The 24,337-nt window shown below is 45.4% G+C and overlaps 1 protein-coding gene across 1 annotated transcript in view; it reads left to right on the top strand.

Annotated features, from left to right (window-relative positions):
- grik4 (glutamate receptor, ionotropic, kainate 4) overlaps positions 1-24,337 on the top strand; it is a 170,915-nt gene that overhangs the window by 14,156 nt on the left and 132,422 nt on the right. Inside the window, exons 3-5 of the mRNA XM_041174285.1 lie at positions 974-1,071; positions 10,732-10,897; positions 16,685-16,863. Of these exons, the coding sequence (XP_041030219.1) occupies positions 974-1,071; positions 10,732-10,897; positions 16,685-16,863 (443 nt within the window). The remainder of the gene's footprint in view (positions 1-973; positions 1,072-10,731; positions 10,898-16,684; positions 16,864-24,337) is intronic.

The following is a 24,337-nucleotide window of genomic DNA, read 5'->3' as shown; positions in this document are numbered from 1 at the left end:
GCAACCAAACTATTATTATTATTCCATACCGCTCCATAGGATGGTCGCAGCCACAGCTATGGCCCTCTGACATTAATGTGGTGATGGGTTGGCGGGGGGGAAGGTCAGTGTTCATTGAGGCATCACTGGCAACCCTACCTTACCGCTGGGAGGCTGCCTATCTGGAAAATTCCAGACAGATCCTGACAAGTGCCCTCAATGGGCATATTAATTAGCCTAATTTGCTACCCACTGGGTAGTCATAACCACTCTGGTCTAGCCTTAATGAAAATTTCCTGGAGGCAGGACCATGGTGACAGATCAGAACGCCAGCAGGTAGCAGGAAATTGAAGACTCGCCCACCTCTGATCCTGTCTCCAGGCAATCAAAATGAAAATTTGACCCATGTTATTGACCGTATGCCACTTCACATCCTGTGACCCAGGACCTGATGTAGGATGGCATGGCATAGGATTGCTTCATTGTTGGAAGGGTTGTGAATGGAGCTGAACACTGTAGGATCATAAATAAACAGTCCTGATTCTGACCTTCTGACGAAGGAGAGATCCAATAGAAGACAGCCTCAACCTCCCTTTATAACTCCAGCCAGTGAGGATTTTCCCTTTTAACCCTGTTAACCTCAGTTTTGCCCAGTGCATTCATTAATTGTTGTGAAATTACTCTCCCTTCATTCCAGGAAGTCTTGATGTGGTTCTGAAAAGTTGCAAGGTGAGAGATGGTAAACATTTAGAAAATTTGAAGAGTTTTTTAAAATCAGTTTAAAACATGAAATAAAAATGTTCATGTAATTATATCTTGACTTTAAAGTGGTGTAATATATTGTTCCTTGGAACACATTTTAAAATTCCTTTTAAGGATGAGAGCGCAGAATTCTGCAAAGTTTAGCAGATGGCAGTCCTGGAGATGTGATCAGTCAGTCAGTGGCTGTGCTATCAGGGTGACTGAATTTAATTAAAATCTCTCTTTACTGCAGCTTGTCAGATTCTGCCAAAGGGGGTTGTGGCAATCTTGGGCCCTTCTTCAAGTCCAGCATCTGCCTCTATTATCAGCCACATCTGCGGTGAGAAGGAGGTAACACTGATACTTATAATAAACAGATCATTTCCAGTATCATTGCTCACAGGAACCTAGCAACAGGAGGAAGTTGTCCAGTCCCTTGATTCAATTAGATCATAGCTGATCTGTACCTCAGTTCTATTTTCTAGGTTTAGCTCCATGTCCCTTGATAGCCTTTTGCAAACATAAATCTATCTCACAAACTTAGAACCATAGAAAAGTTACGGCACAAAAAGAGGCCATTCAACCCATTGTGTCTGCGCCAGCCAAAAAAGAAAAAAAATTTGAAAGCCCATTCTAATCCCACTTCCAGCACCTGGTCCATAGCCTTGCAGGTTACAGCACTTCAGATGCAGATCCAGGTGCCTTTAAAATGAGTTGAGGGTTTCTGCCTCCACCACCAAACCAGGCAGTGAATTCCAGACACACACCATCCTCTGAGTGAAGAAGTTTTCCTAATGTCCCCTCTAATTCTTCAACCAATCACCTTAAATCTGTGCGCCCTGGTAATTGACCTCTCCACTGGGGGAAACAGGTCTTTCCTGTCTGCTCTATCCAGGCCCCTCATCATCCTTGACACCTCAGTTAAGTCACTCAGCCTCCTCTGTTCTAAGGAAAACAACCCCAGCCAATCCAATCTTTCCTCATAGCCCTGGCAACATTCTTATAAATTTCCTCTGCACTCTCTCCAGAGCAATTATGTCCTTCCTGTAATGTGGTGACTAGAACTGTACACAAGGTTCCAGCTGTGGCCGAACCAGCGTTTTATACAGTTCTAGCATTACATCACTGCTTTTGTATTCAATACCTCATCCAAAAAAGGAAAGCATTCTATGTACTTTCTTTACCACCTTATCCACCTGTCCTGCCACCTTCAGGGACCTATGGACCTGCACACCAAGATCTCTCACTTCCTCTATCCCTCCCAATATCCTCCCATTTATTGTGTATTCCCTAGCCTGGTTTGCCCTCCCCAAATGCATAACCTCACACTTCTCTGGATTGAATTCCATTTGCCACGTTTCCGCCCACTCAACCAAACTATTGATTTTTTTTTTCATTCACAGGATGTGGGCATCGCTGGCTAGGCCAGCATTTATTGCCCATCCCTAATTGTCCTTGAGAAGGTGGTGGTGAGCTGCCTTCTTGAAATGCTGTATCATTCTGGAGTCGACAGCTATCCTCTTCACAATCAACTACACGACCAATTTTTATGACATCTGCAAATTTCCCAATCATGCCTCCCACATTTAAGTCCAAATCATTAATACATACAACAAGCAGCAAGGGACCCAACACTGAGCCACCGGAAACCGCTTTCCATTCGCAAAAATATCCATCGACCATTACCCTTTATTTCCTGTCACTGAGCCAATTTTGGATCCAACTCACCACCTTCTCCTGTATGTCATAGGATCTCACTTTCCTGACCAGTCTACCATGTGGGACCTTGTCAAATGCCTTACTGAAATCCATGTAAACAACATCCACCCACCTTGTTACTTCCTCAAATAAATTGATTAAATTAGTAAGGCATGATCTTACCCTAATGAAACCATGGTGACAATCCCTGATCAAACCCGTGCCTTTCTAAGTGACCGTTTATCCGATCTCTCAGAATTGATTCCAGTAATTTACCCACCACTGAAATCAGACTGACTGGCCTATAATTATTTGACCTATCCCTCACACTCATTTTAAATAGTGGTACAACATTCACAGAGCTCCAATCCTTGGTACCTCGCCTGTATCTAGTGAGGATTGGATCCTCAGAGCATCTGCTATTTCTTCCTTTAGCAGCCTGGGATACAATCCATCCAGCCCTGGTGATTTATCCACCTTCAAGGACGTCAGTCCCTCCAATACTTCCTCTCTCATTATGCTTATTGCATCTCTTCCTCTTTCACCAGAGTGTCTGCATCATCCTTAGTGAAGACAGAGACAAAGTACTCATTGAGAACCTTGCCCACATCTTCTGCATCCATGCATAAGTTACCTTGTATATCTCTGATAGGCTCGACCATTTCCTTAGTTAACCTCTTGTTCTTAATGTACTGATAAAACATCTTTGGGTTTTCTTTGATTTTGCCTGCCAATATATTTTCATACCTTCTTTGCTTTCCTAATTTCCTTTTTATACTTCACCGCTGTATTTTGTATACACTAGGTTTTCTACAGTATGAAGTTTTTTGTCACTGTCATAAGCACTCTTTTGAATGCCTCCCACTGATTTGTTACTGATTTTCCTTCAAGTATATAAATACTGTGGTTACAAGAGCAGGTCAGAGGCTAGGAATCCTGTGGTGAGTAACTCACCTCCTGACTCCCAAAAGCCTGTCCACCATCTACAAGCACAAGTCAGGAGTGTGATGGAATACTCTCCACTTGCCTGGATGAGTGCAGTTCCAACAACACTCAAGAAGCTCAACACCATCCAGGACAAAGCAGCCCGCTTGATTAGCACCCCATCCACAAACATTCACTCCCTCCTCCACCGACGCACAGTAGCAGCAGTGTTGACCATCTACAAGATGCATTGCAGGAACTCACCAAGGCTCCTTAGACAGCACCTTCCAAACCCATGATCACTACCATCCAGAAGGACAAGGGCAGCAGATAGATGGGAACAGCAGCACCTGGAAGTTTCCCTCCAAGTCACTTACCATCCGGACTTGGAAATATATCGGCCCTTCCTTAAGTGTCGCTGGTTTAAAATCCTGGAACCCCCTCCCTAACAGCACTGTGAGTGTACCTACACCAGATGGAAAGCAGCTCACCACCACCTTTGCAACGGTAAATAGGGATGGGTAATAAATGCTGGCCTTGTCAGCGCCACTCACATGCTGTGAACGAATAAAAAAAGCTGTACCCAGTCCACTTTCACCAGACCACCTCTCAGCTTTGTAAAATGTGTCTTCCCCCAATTTAGAACTTTTTCTCCTGTCCTATTTTTGTCCTTTTCTATAATGATGGTAAATCTAAGCGTATTATGGTCACTATCTCCAAAATGGTCCCCCACTGCTATTTCATCCATCTGCCCTGCTTCATTTCCGAAGATGAAATCTAGAATAGCACCCCTTCTCATTGGGCTTGTTATGTGCTGGCTAAAAAAGTTCTCTTGAATGCAGTTCAAGAATTTTGTGTCCTCTATATCTTTTACATTGTTCATATCCCAGTCATTATTAGAGTAGTTCCCAACTATTATTGTCATGTTGTTTTTGCCGTCAGAAATTTGCCACATATTTGCTCTTCTAACTCTCTTCCACCATTTGGGGGTCTATAGTACATTCCTAGCAGTGTGGCTGCCCCTTTTTAATTTCTGAACTCAACCCATATGGCCTTATTTGATGCTTCATTTAGTATATCATCCCTACTCAGAGCTGTAATTGATTCTTTAACCAATAATGCTACACCCCCACCTTTTTAATCTCCCTGTCTAACCTGCCTAACCGTTTCCATTATAGCGATGATGTTGCCATGTGTCTTTCTGCACCCTTTATTTGCTATACTCCTTGCATTTACATATATACCATGCCAAATTCCTGTGCTCGACACTTTTTAACCTGTGCTTCTTCTGTCTTTCAGAGTCACTTTAATATTCTGTATCCCATTCCCTGCTCTGAATTTTTCCTGCCTGAAACTGCCCTCAGGTTCCTAGCCCCCTGGTAATCTAGTTTAAAATGCCCCCCTAACAGCACTAGCAAATCTCCCTGTGAGGATATTCATCCCAGTCCTGTTCAAGTGAAGACCGTCCGGCTTGTACAGGTCCCACCTTCCCCAGAACCGGCCACAATGCCTCAGAAATCTGATGTCCCCCCTCCTACACTATGTGGTCAATCGCTGAATTCTCCCATGTCTTTATGCTTACCAGCAGCTGGGACTGGGAGTAATCCTGAGATTACTGCTTTACAGGTCCTGCTTTTCAATCTCCTTCCTAGCTCCCTCAAATCTGTTTTCAGGACTTCATTGCTTTTCCTACCTAAGTCATTGGCCACATGACCACAACCTCTGGCTGTTCATCCTCCGCCAGAAGAATGTCCTCCAGTCGCATTTTGGCACCAGGAAGGCAGCATACCACCCTGGAGTCACATATATGGCTACAGAAATACCTACCTGTTCCCCGAACTAATGGATCTCCTATCACTATTGTTCTTACTTTCATCTTCCTCTCCTCCTATACAGCTGAGCCACCTGTGGCTCTGACCGCACTCTCTGAGGAACCAATGCCTTCACCAATATCCAAACGGAAAACTGATTAGCGAGCAGGACCCCAGGGGCCTCCCACACTACCTGCCTCGTCCTCTTGGACTACCTGCTGGTCACTCACTGCCTTCCTGCCTCCATGGTCCTAAGCTGCAGTGTGACCTTTCTACCACCTCTCATGCTATCCATGTAGCTCTCAGCCTCACGGGTGCACCACAGTGACTCTAGGCACTGCTCAAGCTCTGAAACCCGGAGCTCTAGGCCTTGCAGCTGGTGCCTCTTCCTGCGCACGTGGTCATCTAGGTCACAGGTAGCATCCACGACTCACCACATAATACAGGACACGCATTCCACATGACCAAGCTGCTCTGCCATGCCTAAATTTTATTTCACTTACATTAACTTTATTTTACTTGGTTTACTTATTTTACTTTATTTTACTTTGCCTTAACTTAACTTTACTTCCCTCTAGCTTGTGTTTCTTATTTAAATCTAAGTAGCTATTTCTTTAAAAATACTATGTTTTCTAATTTTCAGCTATCTAAAGACACTCCCTAACAGATGTTTCTTACCAACCAATGAACTTATGGTTTTCCTGTGATGTGACTCAGATTTTTTCTTTGAAACTCAGCTGCTAAGTAGGTCAGGTCTGGTTCTCTCTGTTCCCCAAAGGTGAGCGAAGGCCCTGAACCTTGCCCTGAATAGAGGTGTCTCCCTTAGGTCCAGTTCTTTCTGCTCCCGGAAATTGAATAAAAGGGTGAACTTTAAAGATAAATGAGCAAAATATCCGCCAACCAACCATCTATCTGCTTTCCTGTGATGTTACGATTTGATTTCTACCAGACAGCGGCTGCTGGGGGTGACACAGACTGCACGGCTCTTCTAACTGATGCTGACTGCCTCAGAATCTGCCTCTCCGACGCTCTCCTTGAATTTATATAGTGCCTTCAACAAAGCAAAAATATCTCAAGGTGCTTCAAAAGAGCATTCTTAGATAAGCATTTGTCAGGAGGCACAGAAGAGATATTAGGACAGTTCATCTAAAGCTTAGTCAAAGAGGTAGGTTTTAAAAATAACTTAAAGGAGAAGAGAGAGGTGGGGAGATTTAGGGAAAGAATCCTGGGGCTTAGAGTCCCTGCAATGGAAAGCATGGCTGCCAATGGTGCAACGCTGAAAATTGAAGATGTTGAAGAGACCAGAATTAAAAGTGCGCAGAGATCTTGGATGGTTGTGGGGTTGGAGGAGATTATAGAGGTAGGGAAGAGTGAGGCCATGCTGAGATTTGAACATAAAGATGAGAACTTTAAAATCAAGCATGGATAGGGCTGGGAGCCAATGTAGGTCTGTGAGCCAAGGGATGATGGATGAATAAAACTTGCGAGTTAGGTTATGGGTAGCAGAGTTTGGATGAGCTCAAGTTTCCAAAGAGTGGAACATCAGGAGAGCACTGGAATAATCAGCTCTGGAGGTAACAAAGGCATGGTTGAGAGTTTCAGTAGCAGATGAGCTGAGATAGGCTTCTAGGTAGACAATATTACAGACGTGGGAGCAGACAGTCAAGTGATGGGGAGGACATAGGGTCAAAGGTTCACTTTGGGTTCAGATAGGACACCAAGGTTGCAAATGGTCTGGTGCAGCCTCAGACTGGGATAAGGGAGAAGGATAGAGCTGGCGAGTTGGCAAGAGAGTTCACAGTGGGGACCAAAGACCATGGCCTGAATTTTTCGGGCTTCGGGTGTGTACGATCGGCAGGCCTGGGAAATGACCCCCGACCGCAATCAGCCCCTGACCGCGAATTCATGCCGACTGACCAATTAACGGCGAGCCAGCATGAAACATGCAATGAAAAGCTCAGCACTGCCAGGGTGGGGATGGGAAGAGAGCAGGCGATGATGTCACTGTGGGCACGGGCGAGCACTGCAAGAGAGCTCCCGAAGGCAGATAGCTGTCCCAGGGAGCTGTAGACCTGCAAATAACAAAATAAAGCTCGAAAAAGCTGCAAAAAAAAATCCACACATCATAATCAAGTAGCTGAAGCCGTACCTCATAAAAATGCTGTCCCTAGATATTTCTTTTTATTTTATTTCCTAAAGGAGGTTTCATCCCGCCCTTAGATGAGGTTTCATGAAAAATGCCAAGGTCACCTGGCCAACTCACCCGTCCGCCAACCGGAAGGTTGGATGGGCCACAATAAATCACAGTCGATTGGGCTGTTAATGGGCTTAATTTCCTGCTTAATTGTTGGGAGGTGCACTTCCGACTTTTGCACTTGCCCACCGAGCAAAATAATCACATAAATGTGCGATGATGTCGGGGGTATGGCCGCCTGTGGGATGTAAAATTCTGCCCCATGGTTTTGGTCTTTCAAATATTTATTTAGAGAAATTTTCTGCTAATCCAAAACACGATGTCAGGTAAGTAGCATGACAAATCAGAGACAGTGGAAGGGCTGAGACAAATGATAGTGAGGTAGAGCTAAGTATTGAAAGCATACCATTGGACCAGATGTGTTTCAGATGATGTTGTTGAGGGACAGCATGTGGACGAGAAATAAGAGGGGACCAAAGTTAGATCCTTCAGGACACTTGAGGTAATGGTGAGGGAGCAGGAAGGAAAGGCATTGCTGGAATTCTCTGGCTATAACTGGATTAGCTAGGAATTGAAACAAGAGAGTGCAGTTACACCCAGCTGAACAACAGAGGAGAAACTTTGTAAAAAGATGGTGGGGTCAATTGTGTCAAAGGCTGCAAATAGGTTGAGAGAATGAGGGAGGTAGTTTACTGTGGACACAGGTTATTCCTTTTTTAAAACATCCTCAGTTCAAACCATCAGGTCTTGGATATTTGTAAATCTTTAATTGTATTAGTTTCTCCATTTTTAAAAAATCATAATGAATTTAGTTATGTCCTCCCACTTGATTTTTTAGTTTTTCTTGTACCTCTGGTACTTAGAAGACTTATACCATGTTACTAGTAATTTTGGCATTTTATGATTTCCAATTACAGTACCTCCCACCTTTGCATTACGTGGCCCACATTACCTTTAGCCACTGTCTTTCTCTTCAGTGTTGTCCTTGATATTGCTTTTTCTCATTGCAAGCCTTTTTTCAATTTTTCTTTGTGCAGCTCTTACTATTTGCTTTGCCTATTGCTGTCCTTTATATTCCTCCCAGACCACGGGATCTTCACGTTAGCTTGCATTCATATCAGCCCTTTCTTTTAGTTTCATCCTTTCATTCACTTCCATTATTGTCCAAGGCTGTTTAACCACAGCTGTGGGTTTAAAATTGCCCCTAAAGTTATGAAAAATAGCTTACTTTTTATGCTGGGAAACAGCACAACTTGAAAACTGATCCAGCTTTCCTGCTGCCCAGCAGCTCATGTTTAAATTCAGAACCTTTTTGCTGCTGGCAAAGAACAAGTACCTAGAAGAATAGGTGTTCACCAGCATGAAGTCAGCTCAGTGAAGTCATTGAATATTTACTTGAAGTATACTGCATTAAATGACTATGTTTCCCTTATCAGATGGAGCTTGTAGTCAATCTTTAACAGTGACATGCAATGCTCACCATGCACTGTGAAATCTGAGCATCTTAGACTTACTATTGTATTTTCACTAATATTTGCACTTATAATGTCTGGTACAGTGAAACTGTTGGTCATTCAACTTGTGACTTTTCCCCTATAAAGTATTAGGTGAATTGGTGGCGTAGTGAGCTTGTAATCCAGAGGTCAAGCTAATGTTCGGGGATATGGGTTCAAATCCCACCACAGCAGCTGATGGAATTTAAATTCAATTAATAAAATCTGGAATTAAAAGGTGATGGTGTTACAAAACTCTCATTGGCTGTTGTAGAAACCCATTCAGTTCACTAATGCCCTTTAGGAAAGGAAATCTGCTGTCCTTATCTGTGATCACAGCAATGAGATTAACTCTTAACTACTCTCTTAAATGGTCTGGCAAGCCACTCAGTTTGACACAAATTAGGGATGGGCAACAAATGCTGGTCTTGCCAGTAATGCCCACATCCCATGAAAGAATAAAGAAAAACAATATATTTTGTGACCATAGACGACTACTATTCTTGTTCGGTTTTGAAGCAATAAAATAAATACCAATTAAAAATTCAACAGGACAATTTTTGTCAAATCCACAAATATATAAGATAAAAGCAAAAAACTGCGGATGCTGGAAATCCAAAACAAAAACAAAATAAAAATACCTGGAAAAACTCAGCAGGTCTGACAGCATCTGCGGAGAGGAATACAGTTAATGTTTCGGGTCCTATGACTCTTCAATAGAACAAAGGAAAAATAGAGGAGAGGTGAAATATAAGCTGGTTTAAGGGTGGGTGGGACAGGTAGAGCTGGATAGAGGGCCAGTGGTAGGTGGAGATTGCCAAAAGATGTCATAGAGAAAAGGACGAAGAGGTGTTGACGGTGCTGATATTAGCTAAGAAATGTGCTAATAGGTGACATTAAGGGTAGAAAGAAGGACGAGCAAGGTACAGATAGCCCTAGTGGGGGTGGGGTGGGAGGAAGGGATCGAAATAGGCTAAAAGGTAGAGATAAAACAATGCTTGGAAATACATTTTAAAATAATGGAAATAGGTGGGAAAAGAAAAATCTATATAAATTATTGGAAAAAAGGAAGATCGGAAAGGGGGTGGGGATGGAGGAGAGAGTTCATAATCTAAAGTTGTTGAATTCAATATTCAGTCCAGAAGGCTGTAAAGTGCCTGGTTGGAAGATGAGGTGCTGTTCCTCCAGTTTGCGTTGAGCTTCACTGGAACATTGCAGCAGGCCAAGGACGGACATGTGGGCAAGAGAGCAGGGTGGTGTGTTGAAATGTCAAGCGACAGGGAGGTCTGGGTCATGCTTGTGGACAGACCAAAGCTTTAGATCTGTCTCAGAGATCCCCCTTTTTCCGAAGCCACAATAGCTTCCCTATTCAGGGTACAGTTAAAATGCAATTGGGGTCCCATTGACATTATAGGACCCCAATGTACAGAAATTCTGCCTTGCAGAAATTAGCTTTCAGAACATTGTAGATTAAAATGAAAAATCATGAACAGGGCCAGGATCTGAATGGACGAGTAACCATTTCATTGAAATCTGTCACCCATGGCTGGGCAAGTGGGATTAAAATTGTTTACCTTATTTTTCCTTTATTTAAAATCTATCAAACATATAAACAAGTTAACCTTTATCAGAATGCATAATTTTGATGTAAAAATGGAGTGGGATTTTAGTTCAAAACAACACTGGCTTTGTTAACCACTATGCATTAAAAGCAATTGGATAAAGGGAACCTGAATGGAGTTCCCAGTGACAGTTTTAATGATTTGTGTCTATTTAATATATGAGTGGAATCTGAATGCTACAGAGCACAGGTGATCAATTTGCTGTGAAATATAATCTGGTTATTCACTGAATGTCTCACTCCAACTAACTTCTGTCCTCTTCAATGCAGGTCCCTCATGTTAAAGTGGCTGCTGAAGAAATTCCTAAATTGCAGTATTTGAGGTTCACTGCATTAAATCTGCACCCAAGTAACATGGACATCAGCTTGGCTATTGCTAGCATCTTGAACTTCTTCAACAGGACCATGGCATGCCTGATCTGTGCCAAAGCTGAATGTAAGAACAGCAAAGGCAATTTCTGAATGTGAAAATAGTTGTTTCAAGCACTCTAACAACTGAATGAAGCAGCCATTGAAACTGTGTAAAACTAATCAAAGGCAAGGGAATCCAACAGTCTCTTGCTGTGTGTGCCTGATGAGTATCAGTGCAATAGTGGAACAGCTAAAAGAGAAAAAAATCAATCCTCTGACAATTGTTTTGAAGAGACAAGTGTATGGGGCCTATTTTAGTGTTTGGTAGAGTTACCTGGGAACAGAAGGAATGAAAGGTTTGACCCTCTCACTGTTTTGTACCTCCTTAATCATATTTCCCTGACCAATCAGTAAATAAATAAATGAACCACCTCACACAGCACCACATTCCAAACCTAGCCCAGTGTGAGATAGCAGAAAGAATATTGACATTCAATCACATTTCTGCGCTCATGATAGTCTGCATCCATCACAAAAAATGAAAGTTGTTTCAAATTAACTTAAAATTATTGCACTTCTGTTTATCTGGATTTTTCAGGGTGGGAGGGGGCAACATAATTTTTATGTGTTCTTGGGGTGTGAGCATTGCTGGTGAAGTCAGTATTCATTGCCCATCCCTAATTGCCCTCGATAAGCTAGTGCTGAGCCACCTTCATGAACTGCTACAGTCTGCGTGGTGTAGGTACATGTACAATGCTATAAGGAAGCAGTTTCAGAATTTTGGCCTAGTGAAAGTTTGAAAGGTACTATTGAAGGAGCTTTGGTGAGTTACTGCAGTGCATCTTGTAGATGGTACACACACTGCTGCTACTGTGCGTTGATGGTGGAGGGAGTGAATGTTGAAGGTGGCGAATGTGGTACCAATTAAGCTTTGTTCTGGGTGGTGTCAAGATTCTTGAGTGTTGTTGGAGCTGCACTCATCCAGGCAAGTGTAGAGTGCTCCATCACACTCCTGACTTGTGCCTTATAGGTGGTGGACAGGCTTTGAGAAGTCAGGAGATGAGTTACTTGTCACAGGATTCCTACCCTCTGACCTGCTCTTGGAGCCACAGTATTTATATGGCTAGTCCGGTTCAGTTTCTGGTCAATGGTAACCACCAGGATGTTGATAATGGGGGATTCAGCCATGGTAATGCCATTGAACATCAAAGGATGATAGTTGGATTCTCTCGTGTTGGAGATGGTCATTGCCTGACACTTGTGTGGTGCAAATGTTACTTGTCACTTGTCAGCCCAAGCTTGGATATTGTCCAGGTCTTGCTGAATTTGGACATGGGCTGCTTCAGTATCTGAGGAGTCGCAAATGGTGCTGAACATCGTGGGGAGAGGAGGGGATAGAGGAGTTGGAATGTTGTGGCCAGGTGCCTCAGAGTTTCGTCATTCTCTCTGTGTGCTCTCAGCAACTTTAAGGTGGGGCTGGCCTCACTGTCTCTTCAGACCAGTGACGCTGTGCTCCTGAAGGGGTCAGGTGCTGAAGGCTGACAAACGATTGGGTGCATTTAAAGTTCCACAACTGCGTCTCCATAATATGACCCTGATCACAGAGCGCAAGTGAGCTTCCCTCAGCCAGACAGGAGTCAGACATTAAAGAGGCTATGTGAAGATCTATGGAGTGTCCTCACTGCATGTCATCATCCTCCTGGAATCAGGAGACTATTCGGGCCTCCACTGCATCTCCATGACAAGAGCATTATCACAGAAGGTATGTGTGCTGCCATCAGCCAGACTGGATTCAAACATTCACAGATGCAATGTGAGGATCTATGGGGTCTCCTCACTGCATGTCGTCATCATCCCCAACAAATGTAGCAGCTATGAGGGCCTCCTGAATGTTCCTGATTCATCTAGCCAGTGTGATGGCCTCATCGCTGTCATCCTTGCCTTCGAGGGCCTCCTCACCCTCATTCGACATCCTCCTCATCAGAGGAGACATGCAGCTCCTCTATCTCCTCCTCTCCCCATTGCAGTTCTAGGTTGTAAAGAGCGCAGCAGGCGATGATGATGCGTGACACCCTCTGCGGACTGAATTTCAGGGCTCCACCAGACCGGCCCAGGAACTGGACCCTCATTTTTAGCATCCCAATGGTTCACTCCACCAAGATACGAGCTGCTGCATAAGCCTCATTATACTGTTGCTCTGCTGCAGTTTGAGGCCGCCTCACAGGTGTTATCAGCCATGGTCTCTGTGAGTAGCCCTTGTCCTCTGTGGACCCTGGAAAACATCAGGAATCTGAGACCAACTGAGAATGTGGCAGTCAAGAATGCTCCATGGAAACCGAATGCAGAGCTGCAGGATGCGCTTGTGGTGGCCGCACACCAGTTGAAAATTCAGCGAGTGGAAGCTTTTGCAGTTACCATAGTCGACTGCTTGTTGCCATGGAGATCTGAGCACCACAAGAGTGCAGTCAATAGCTCCCTGCATCTGTGGGAAGCCTGAAATCTGGGATGATCCCAGCACTCTTGCATCCTGGTTTTCCTGACCCCAGGCAAAATGCACAAAGTTGTGTGCCTTCGCGAATATGGTGTCTGTGATGTATTTGCAGGTGGAGGTTTGCGATATCCCACAGAGGTCGCCTGTGGAACCCTGAAAGGATTGAAAGTTAAAATTGAGCGTCGCATTCACTTTTCCAGCCATGTCCCCCAGCACGAAATTCTGCTGCAGATGTGAACGACCAATTCCCTGGACATGTGCAGTTTTTGACGACTCTGGTTCTCAGTCACCTGCAAGAATGACAGGCGGCATCTATAGACCCCGGGTGTTACTTGGCACCAACCAGCGAGGGCTCACTGTGGCTTTTCAGCAGCGTGTGTGAAAACCCCAGCCGCCTCTTGTTCCTGCGGGTGTTGCTTCTCCCTCTGCCGAGCCAGGAATCTCAGTCACTCTCTTCTCCGTCATCCTTGCTCCCTGTAAGCCATGAGGCATGCAGTTAGGTCACCAGACTCCATGCTTCTGATATACTCCTCCTGCAGGATGAAAGAGAGAGATGTGTGCGTTAGCTTGGGTGTACTAAGAACCTGTCTTGGTTAAGTCTGAAGGCCCTTTAACGCTTCCTGGAGAGTGCTGGCCACTACTTGGATGGTCAGAGTTCAGTGCACTGCATGGCTGCCCGAAACCCCACTCATCTCCGCTCCACTCCACCTGACCAATTGGCAGCAGCTTTGCCCATTGGACTGCATGCTGTGCCCTCAGCTCAGGCACAGGCATTCTCCTAACCCACACTGCAAGGCTGCACTGTTAGCTTGAACCATGTGGGAGACTGGTCCAAACTGAGATGCTGACATTGCGAGGGGCTGTGAGTGCCTCCACCAGTGACTGCTCCATGGCCAGCTTTATCAAGGAGATTGTACAATGTGCCCAGTGATCCAATTGTTCTGCAGTCCACTAAAACACTCATTAGTTTGCAGTCTATGCCCGAGGGGTGAAAAGCTCTCGAGCACTTGGTGGCACTTTACCTCTGCGTTGCTTGAGTGGGCAGATAAGCTAGAGACCTGACTCCAAGCATATCAATGAGGCTGCACCTGAACTGTCTCAGCTGCAGAGGAATGGTCACTTTATACAAGGTGTCCCTAATGCGTGGCCGCTTCCCTCCCCAACTCGCCTCAACCGCAGTGCAACCCTTGCCTCCTCCAACAACTCACCTCAATTGCAGGGCAGCCCTTGCCCCCTCCAACAACTCACCTCAACTGCAGGGCAGCCCTTGCCCCCTCCTACAACTCACCTCAACTGCAGGGCAGCCCTTGCCCCCTCCTACAACTCACCTCAACTGCAGGGCAGCCATTGCCCCCTCCTACAACTCACCCCAACTGCAGGGCAGCCCTTGCCCCCTCCTACAACTCACCTCAACTGCAGGGCAGCCCTTGCCCCCTCCAACAACTCACCTCAACTGCAGGGCAGCCCTTGCCCCCTCCAACAACTCACCTCAACTGCAGGGCAGCCCTTGCCCTCTCCAACAACTCACCTCAACTGCAGTGCAACCCTTGCCCCAGCACCACACTGTCAGCCAGATGCAAAAAAGTGACCTGCCTGTGCCCTCTTGAAGAGTCATACAAACTCGAAACATTAACTCTGTTTCTCTCTCCACAGATGCTATCAGGCCTGCTGATTTTTCCAGCATTTTCTGTTTTTGTGTCAATACTGGTGGTCTCTGATGCATGTCTCAATGTTGGTGCCTCTAAACATGTCTTTGCGTGGGAACTCTAAGTTTCATTGTTCCTCTCAGATCCCAATTAAGAAATGTACAAAACTTATTTTTTTATTCATTCATGGGATGTGGGTATCGCTGGCTGGGCCAGCATTTATTGTCCATCCCTAATTGCCCTTGAGAAGGTGGTGGTGAGTGGCCTTCTTGCAGTGCCGGGGAAGGGCTGCCCTGCAGTTGAGGTGAGTTGTTGGAGGGGGCAAGTGTTACTCTGCAGTTGAGGCGAGTTGGGGAGGGAAGCAGCCACGCATTAGGGACACCTTATATAAAGTGACCATTCCTCTGCAGCTGAGATAGTTCAGGCAGAGCCTCATTGATATGCTTGGAGTTGGGTCTCTAGCTTATCTGCCCACTCAAGCAATGGAGAGGCATGAAAGTGCCACCAAGTGCTCCAGAGCTTTACAGCCCTCAGGCACAGACTGCAAACTAATGAGTATTTTAGTCCATGTGGTGTAGGTACACCCACAGTGCTGTTAGGGAGGGAATTCCAGGATTTTGACCCAGTGACAGTGAAGGAACGGCCATATATTTCCAAGTCAGGATGGTGAGTGAGTTGGAGGGGAATTTCCAGGTAGTGGTGTTCCCATCTATCTGTTGCCCTTGTCCTTCTAGATGGTAGAGGTCACAAGTTTGGAAGGTACTGTCTAAGGAGCCTTCGTGAGTTCCTAAAGCATTTAGAAAGGGAATGAGAAGATGCAAAATGACTAACCAATAGATAGAGGCATACTTGATGTGGAGAAAGGAGGATGGTGACTTATACAGCTCCATAAAGGCACAAAACATTCCTTTCCCTCACCTTTATGTGCATTTCTTCTACGATACCTGAATTCCTCTGACAATTTACACATCTGTATTTTCCAACATCTTTGACCAAAGGCCTGCCAGGTATGGGGTCAGGGAACAGAACCATAGCGTAATTATAGCACAGAAGGAGGTCATTTGACCCATTGAGTCCATGCTAGTTCTCTGTAGATCAAGCCAATCAGTCCCGTTTCCCCTGCTCAGTCCCTGTAGATTTATTTCGTTCAAGTGCCCATCGAAATTCCTCTTGAAATCATTCACCATCTCTGCCTTCATTAACGTCATAGGCTGTGAATTCCAGGAGGTTAACATTTGCTGCATAAAAAAGCTCTCCCTCGCAACCCCATTGCATCACTGACGCAAAACCTTAAATCTGTGTCCCCTCATCCTCATATCATTAGCCAAGAAAAACAGCTTTTCTTTGTCTACTTTGTCTAAACCTATCATAATCTTGTAAACCTCCACCAAATCTCCATTCAACCTCCTTTGCTCCAAGGAGAACAGCCACAGCTTCTCCAACCTAACCTTGCAGTTAAAATCCCTCACCCCGGAACCATTCTGATGAATCTCCTCTGCACCTGCTCCAGGACCCTCACACCCTCCCTAAAGTGTGGTGACCACAACTGGGCACAATACTCTAGTTGTAGCCTAACCAGGGCTTTCTACAGATTCAGTTTAACAATAAGGTTTTTATTTTACTGAAACATTGCAGATAACACTTCTTTCCAAATCTCAGAAAGAGACTCCATTACATGAAGCTATGCATGTTGATTTATTCTGAAAAAATATCTCACTCCCTAATTTTTCTGCAGGCCTTTTGAATTTGGAGAAGCTATTACGTCAATTTCTCATTTCGAAGGACACTTTGTCAGTCCGAATGTTGGATCAAAGTCAGGACTCAACGCCACTCTTGAAGGAAATTCGAGATGACAAAATTGCAACAATTATTATTGATGCCAGTACTTCAGTGTCAGAATCGATCCTTCACAAGGTATGTTTATTCTTAAAGTTACTGAGCTCCACTCAACAAGAGCCTTAATAATTAATGAAAGGCCAAGATAAATAGCTTAGTTGCTAATAATAGCTTGCTCCAAAAGAGTAGTTTGGTTACTGACTCATTTCTATAACACAAGACTGCTTCTTACATTTGTATTAACAAGTATGTGCAGAGAGGCAGCAACAATACATTTGCGGCCTTATCATACTTTTCACAAGTTAAAATAAATCCCATTATTTTATGGAGCCTGATCTTCCCCCCACCACCCACCACCCCCCATGGCTCCTAAGTTATCCTTTCAGCTCAACAAAGGTGACAGGCCAACAAGCTGGTGCACTCCAATTCCTAGACAGTGCCTGTTGCTACCTCAGTAAAAAAACGTGTTTGATCATTACCCTTTCAGTCTAGATTGCTTTCAATGTTTCTCTCAAAATTGAAAAGACTTCTCTCAACTTATTAAATCTGTTGAAGATGAACGATACTAAATGTAATATGTCCAAATTTAATGGTAATTCAATGAATAAATTTCTTGTTGCATGCCTAGTCTATATTCAGAAATTATCTCACGCTCTCCACCAAAGATCACTGTTTTGTGAACCTTGCTCCCTATGAAATGCTGAATAATTTTCTATACACAATATCCGGTCAAAGAGCATTGTCTAGGACTCATTAATATATTTATCTTTCTGGATATGAAAAGAACCTTCTTGTGAGCACCTAGGCCACAAAATTGGGTGAGTCGCTATGGAGCCCTGATGTGAAAAAATGGTGCATGCAGTGCTTTAACGTGACGATGGTGGGAAGGATGCTAGCACAGATGTATTCTACATATTTCAAAAGCATCAGGAGAGGACTAATAATGACATCAATCAGCCATTCCAGCTGATTAGTTGCAGGTTTTCGGAACTTCGACTGCACAAGGTTGAGTGTACTTATATGCTAATCGCTCTCAACATTTAGCTGTACAAGGGATCCACAACTAACACCACTTGAAGGGACAGCAGGCACCTTGCAGATCACCATTTCTGTAAGCTTCAATTCAACCGGATCATTGCATGTGGGGCGCGGGCTACCTGTTGAACATCTCCCTGTACATTGTCCATCACTACATCAGTGATATGATGATGGTCTTATATGTAAAGAAAGGCAATTACTTCGTGTCCTTTCTAAGCATGAAGAAGCAGGATGAGGGGACACCTAGATTTTCTGCGATAGCAAGATTCCCAATGATCCAGGGAGTTGTCAATTGCACACAAGTGGCTCTGAGGCCCCTCGGTGTCAATGGACATACTGCAATGGCTATCATTCCATCAATGTGCAGTTGGTGTGCAACCACATTAAAACCATCATATTGGTGAGTGCCCGTTATCCAAGATGCCTTCATCCTGAAGCACTCTGCCATTCTCGCCATCTCCAACATGAACCAGGAGGTGCACAGCTGGTACCACATTCCCTCTCTTCTATCATGCAAAGGCAACAGGCAGAAAATGAAAGCCATGCAGCCCAAAGGAACATCTTGGAGCAGAGAGCATAAGTTTGCTAAAGCAATGTGTCCACTGCCTAGACTGCTCGAGAGCCCTTAGCACACACTGGAACCTATCTCTGAGATTGTGATAATTTGCTGCGTCCTCCACAATATCAATGCCATGAGAACATAAGAACATAAGAAATAATAAGAGGAGTAGACCATTCAGCCCCTTGAGCCTGCTCTGCCATTCAATAAGAACATGGTTGATCTTTTTGTGTCTCGATTTCCACGTTCCAATCTAACCCCGATAACTTTTGATTCCTTTGCCTAACAAGAATCGATCTACCTCTGCCTTAAAAATATTCAATGACCCTGCCTCCACCACCTTCTGAGGCAGAGAGTTCCAAAGTCGCACAAACCTCCGAGAGAAACTTTCTCATCCCTGCCCTTAAAGGGCGACCCTTAATTTTAAAACAATGCCCCCTAGTTCTGGACTCACCCATGAGAGGAAACATCCTTTCGATGTCCACCTTGTCAAGGCCATTCAGGATCTCATATACTTGCTGCCAGGCACCTGAAGGCCACTCAGAGAGGAGGAGGAGAATGCAGAAAGGATTGTTTTTTACTTGTTCAAGGGATGTGGGCATTGCTGGCTAGGCCATCTCTATTTGCCCTTGAGAAGGTGGTGGTGAGCTGTCTTCTTGAACTGCTGCAGTCCATGTGGTGTAGGTACACCCACAGTGCTGTTAGGGAGGGAGTTCCAGGATTTTGACCCAGTGACAGTGAAGGAACGGCGATATATTTCCAAGTCAGGATGGTGAGTGACTTGGAGGGGAACTTCCAGGTGGTGGCGTTCCCATGTGTCTGCTGCCCTTGTCCTTCTAGGTGGTAGAGATTGCGGGTTTGCAAGGTGCTGTCAAAGGAACATTTGTAATTAGCTGCAGTGCACCTTGTAGATGGTACACACTGCTGCTACCAAGCGTCGGTGATGGAAGGAATGAATGTTTGTGGGGTGGGGTGCCAATCAAGCGGGCTGCTTTGTCCTGGATGGTGTCGAGCTTCTTGAGTGGTGTTGGAGCTGCACTCATCCAAGCAAGTGGAAAGTATTCCATCACACTCCTGACTTGTGCCTTGTAGATGGTGGACAGGCTTTGGGGAGTCAGGAGGTGAGTTTCTCGCTGCAGGATCCCTAGCCTCTGACCTGCTCTTGTAGCCACAGTATTTATGTGCAGAATTTTACACCTGGTGTGCCGGCATATGCCCAACATGCCCGTGCATGAAATAAAGTGCGTTGGCGTTGGACGATTGTTAGATCGGCCGGCAACGCACCCGCTGACAATAAAAAGGCCTATTAAGTTATCAGTTGTCCTGAATTTTTCACTGCCCATTCAACCTAACCTTCCACTGGCGGGATGATGTTTCCTAAAGCAAATAAGAATTAAATAAAAGTTTAACACTTGAATTAAAAACATGCCCCTGCTCATGTGACTCTGTCACATGATGGGACATATTGTATGACATTTTTATTTTGCACATTAGTTTTTTTAAACAGCGCTTTATCAGATTGAAGCGCTCTTTAGCGTGCATGCGCAAAGTCCGCACTAGGCAAGCTCACCCCGCCCACCCAGGCAGTGCTGAGCGCTGCCAGTCGCGTTCCACACTGGGTGGGCCTGCCCATGTAAAGTCGCAGTGCAGTGCCAATCGGCTTCCCGACCACCCCGACCCCGCTGAGCCCCATATGTCTGGTCCTGTTCAGTTTCTGGTCAACGATAACCCCCCCCCAAGAAGTTGATAGTGGGGAATTCAGTGTTATTAATGCCATTGAATGTCAAGGGGCGATGGTTAGATTCTCTCTTGTTGGAGATGGTCATTGTGTGGTGCGAATGTTACTTGCCACTTATCAGCCCAAGCCTGGATATTGTCCAGGTATTGCTGCATTTGGACACGGACTGCTTCAGTACAATCATCAGCAAACATCCCCACTTCTGACCGATTGGTCGTTGGTGAAGCAGCTGAAGATGGTTGGGGTCTAGGACACTACCCTGAGGAACTCCTGCAGTGATGTCCTGGGACTGAAACAATTGACCTCTAACAACCACAACCATCTTCCTTTGTGCTAGGTGGAGTGTTTTCCCCCTGATACAGGGTACATCTTGAACTCCCAATAACTTTTCCATAAACCTTTATTCGCCCATCTGCATTACTTTTGTGCCTGTCTTGCAGTTTTTTTTAATTTATTCAAAGGATGTGGACATTTATTGCCCATCCCTAATTGTCCTTGTTCAGAAAGCATTTAAGAGTCTGGAGTCACATGTAGGCCATTAGTGAACCAGATGGGTTTTTTTGCACCAATGATGCATCAGACTTTTAATTCCAGAATTTTATTGGATTCAAATTCCACCATCTGTGGGACCACCATGGCAGGATTTGAACCCGGGTCTCTAGAGCAATACCCTGGGTCGCTGGATTACTAGTCCAGCAACAATTTCACTACGCCATCACCTCCTCTATGCCACTACCTGCTACCTCAGCAGCTTCAGCATGACTGGTGGAAGGCTGCTCAGTTTCACCAGAAGAGGCCGCAAATGTCTTTGCAGGTCACCCTTGAGCAGCTCTGAGCCTAGAAAGCTTGGCTTCGGGCTACACTACTTTGGCAGCAGCACTTTCAGCAGACTGACTGAGAAGCAACTGTAAAGGCACTGGTGGAGTGGCAGTGTTGGGAACATGAATGCTGTTATCCTGACAGAGGACAATGAGGCATAACCACACCCCTGGGGCAGTATCTCACAATCATTGTAATCTGCTGGAGCATAGATTGCTACCTTCTGTGAGACCCTGCAAACCGCTTTGAGCACTGATATCCACAGCCATGGTGCCAGCAGTCTGAGCCTGCATGGCAGCAAGCATGAACCTTATGACTTCCGTCTGAGCCTCCCATCCAGCAATGAGACATTGGATGACTTTTGCTTGTGCTTCAATGGAAGCTGAGACAGCGACCACCAGACCATGCATCACAACTGGATCCACTAGTGCTGCCATGGAGTTGGTCACCACTTCCACACTGGAAAGTCCAATATCATTATTGTTGCTCTTAGATAAAGTTGTTCATGATCTGGACTTACAGATCATGCTGGCGGCAAGCCTAACTATGTACAATACGGACTTAGCACAAGGCTCTACATAAAACTATCTCTCACCATGCTCTTTTGTTGTGTGATCTTATGTTACTAATGATGTAGACTATGTATTTACGCATGTAATATTAGACTTTTGTATTACAGCTTCCCTAAGTCTCTGATACCCATAAATACATCATTTACGTTCTTCAACATCACCCCACAAAGTCTCTACCTTCATCTCTGGTCCAGAGATAAGCGTTGTGGTGATTTCACCAATCTCCCCTACTTTACTCTCAGCTCTCTCTGAGGTTGCATAGGATTTAAGTTCTCTATGCTCTCTCAAACTCTGTAGAGTAGTATGTGAATCATCAGAGACTATTTGTCCTCTGTTCAGGTTGTCTTCCTGATCATATGGGTCATTAGTCCATTTCATTGATGGTCTTCTGGTAGATATGTGTGTGGTTCTACAAGCATGTGTACATAAAAACTTACAAACGTACGAACAAGGAGCAGGAGTAGGCCACGCGGCCCCTTGAGTCTACTCCGCCATTCAATAAGATCATGGCTGATCTGATTGTAACCTCAACCCCTCGTTCCTGCCTACCCCCATAACCTTTCATCCTCTTGCTTATCAAGAATCTATCTCCCTCTGCTTTAAAAACATTCAAAGACTCTGCTTTCACTGCCTTTTGAGGAAGAGCGTTCCAAAGACTCACAACCCTCTGAGAGAAAAAAATTCTCCTCATCTCTGTCTTAAGTGGGCAACCCCTTAAAATTAAACAGTGACCCCTATCTGCAGTATTTTGCTTTTACCCCCAGTTCTAGATTCTCCCACAAGAGGAAACATCCTCTCCACATCCATCCTGACAAGTCCCCTCAGGATCTTACATGTTTTGATCAAGTTGCCTCTTGTTCTTCCAAACGCCAGCAGATACAAGCCTAACCTGTCCAACGTTTCCTCAATAGACAACCTGCCCCTTCCAGTATTAGGTTTATTAGGTTCTATTTCTTCTCATTATTCCATTTTCAGCACCTACAAGACAAGATCTCAGATTTTGTCTTTTCCAGTACTTGGCCTTCACAATTCTGGTCTCTAATCCAGACAAATCCATGGACCAGAATTATATGTGAAGAAAACAGGTTTGTGTTCAACCTGAACTCGCCTGAGAGCATGCAGGATAACGTCAGGCAAGCATCCCAACATCATCGCACCCGTGAACCTTATTACAGCCAGTGGGCATGCACGGGAGTCAGAAGCACTCCTGCTGACACTTAAAAGACCAATTAAGGCCATTAATTTACCAATCGATAGAAATTTTACTTTGCCCATGCAATTTTGTGGTCATTGCACAGGCAACAGAGGAAAGCAGCCAACACATTTTCCATGAGTTCTCATCCAGGGGCGAGATAGAAGGCCCCCGGAGCAAAGGCTCTGTCTCTTTAGGTTAGAGTTTTTTGCTGTGAAATTTATGCTATTTGAGAGATTTCTCTGTCATTTCTGGTGCATTCCATGCGTGGATAGCTTTCTTTTGTGATACTTTTTCTTGCCATCTTTGTCTGAAGCTTTCAGCAGAGTGCACCCTTAGGTGCATGAGACAATGCCTTGTGCATTTCTGACCATGTGGATTGTATACGTTGCTGCTGGGATCTCCTCTGAGGAGGAAGGGAGGACCAGGAGGGAAAGGAGCCCAGGTTAACTCAGGCAGCATCCCAGGAAGTGACCTGTGGGAAGAGAGGTGCAGGGCCAGCAGGGGTTGCAGGGCAGTCCACAGGGGATGCCACTACCCTGCAGCCAGAGTGTACAGACACCACACCAGTTACCTCAACATGCCTGAGGTCCAGTGCTGAAGGAGGCTCTGCCTCGCTAGGAACACTGTCACCACCATATGCCAGATGATTGAGCCGGCAATCGCCTCCAATCATCTGGGTGGCCACCCTATGCCAGTGGCTCAGAAGGTTACAGTGGCTCTCAGTTTCTATGCCATCGGTTTTTTCCAGGGGTCAGTGAAGGATCTGTATGGTGAGTCCCAATCTGCTGCCCACAGTTGTATCAAGCTCATTACTGATTCTCTCTTCAGACCAGTGATGACATTCATCCATGACCGGACGGACCAAGCCAGCCAGGCTGAGAAAGCCAGAGGCTTCCCCCTCATCCAGGGTGCCATCGATTGCACTCATTTGGCCTTCAAGGTACTGCAGGTGGGCCAGGAGCCTTTATGAACTAGAAGGAGTTCCACTCAATGAATGTTCAGATCATCTGCGACCACAAGACACAGATCTTGCAAGTCTGTGCCCGTTACCCTGGCAGCTCACATGATGCTTACATCCTGCGGCACTCCCAGGTGCCAAAGCTGTTCATGGTTCCAGTTCGGCTGGGTGGTTGGCTCCTGGGTGACAAAGGCTATCCCTTGAAAAGGTGGCTCATGACGCCACTCTGGCCCCCAAGGACAGGGACGGAGGAGGAGTACCACAGGAGTCACCTCCACAAGAGCAGTGGTAGAGAGGACAATTGGGCTGTTGAAGATGCGGTTCAGATACCTGTACCAATTGGGGGAAGAACTGCAGTATCCTCCAGAGCACATGTCACTTATAGTCATTGACTGCTGAACAATCTAGCTCTGGCAAGAGGGGTTCCACTGGAGGCTGAGGATTGTGAGGCAGCTCCAGATGCCACAGAAGACGAATCCACTATTGGGTCTAATGAGGAGCCCGGGAAGGACAGGGTGAGGACGTGAAAGCAGCCATCAGGAACCTTCAGGGAGGCAGGGACACCAGGGAGGCACTGATAATGCGCACTTTCAGCTAGGCTGCCATGGCATCGATTCCGGCTCATGCCAAGAGCACTGCCTCTGTGCAAGATATTTATGATACGCAAATCCAA

The sequence above is a fragment of the Carcharodon carcharias genome, chromosome 25, assembly GCF_017639515.1.
Source record: "Carcharodon carcharias isolate sCarCar2 chromosome 25, sCarCar2.pri, whole genome shotgun sequence".
NCBI classification, from domain to species: Eukaryota; Metazoa; Chordata; class Chondrichthyes; order Lamniformes; family Lamnidae; genus Carcharodon; species Carcharodon carcharias.
Note: the sequence above shows the minus strand (reverse complement) of the source record. Positions and strands in the feature narration are given on the sequence as shown.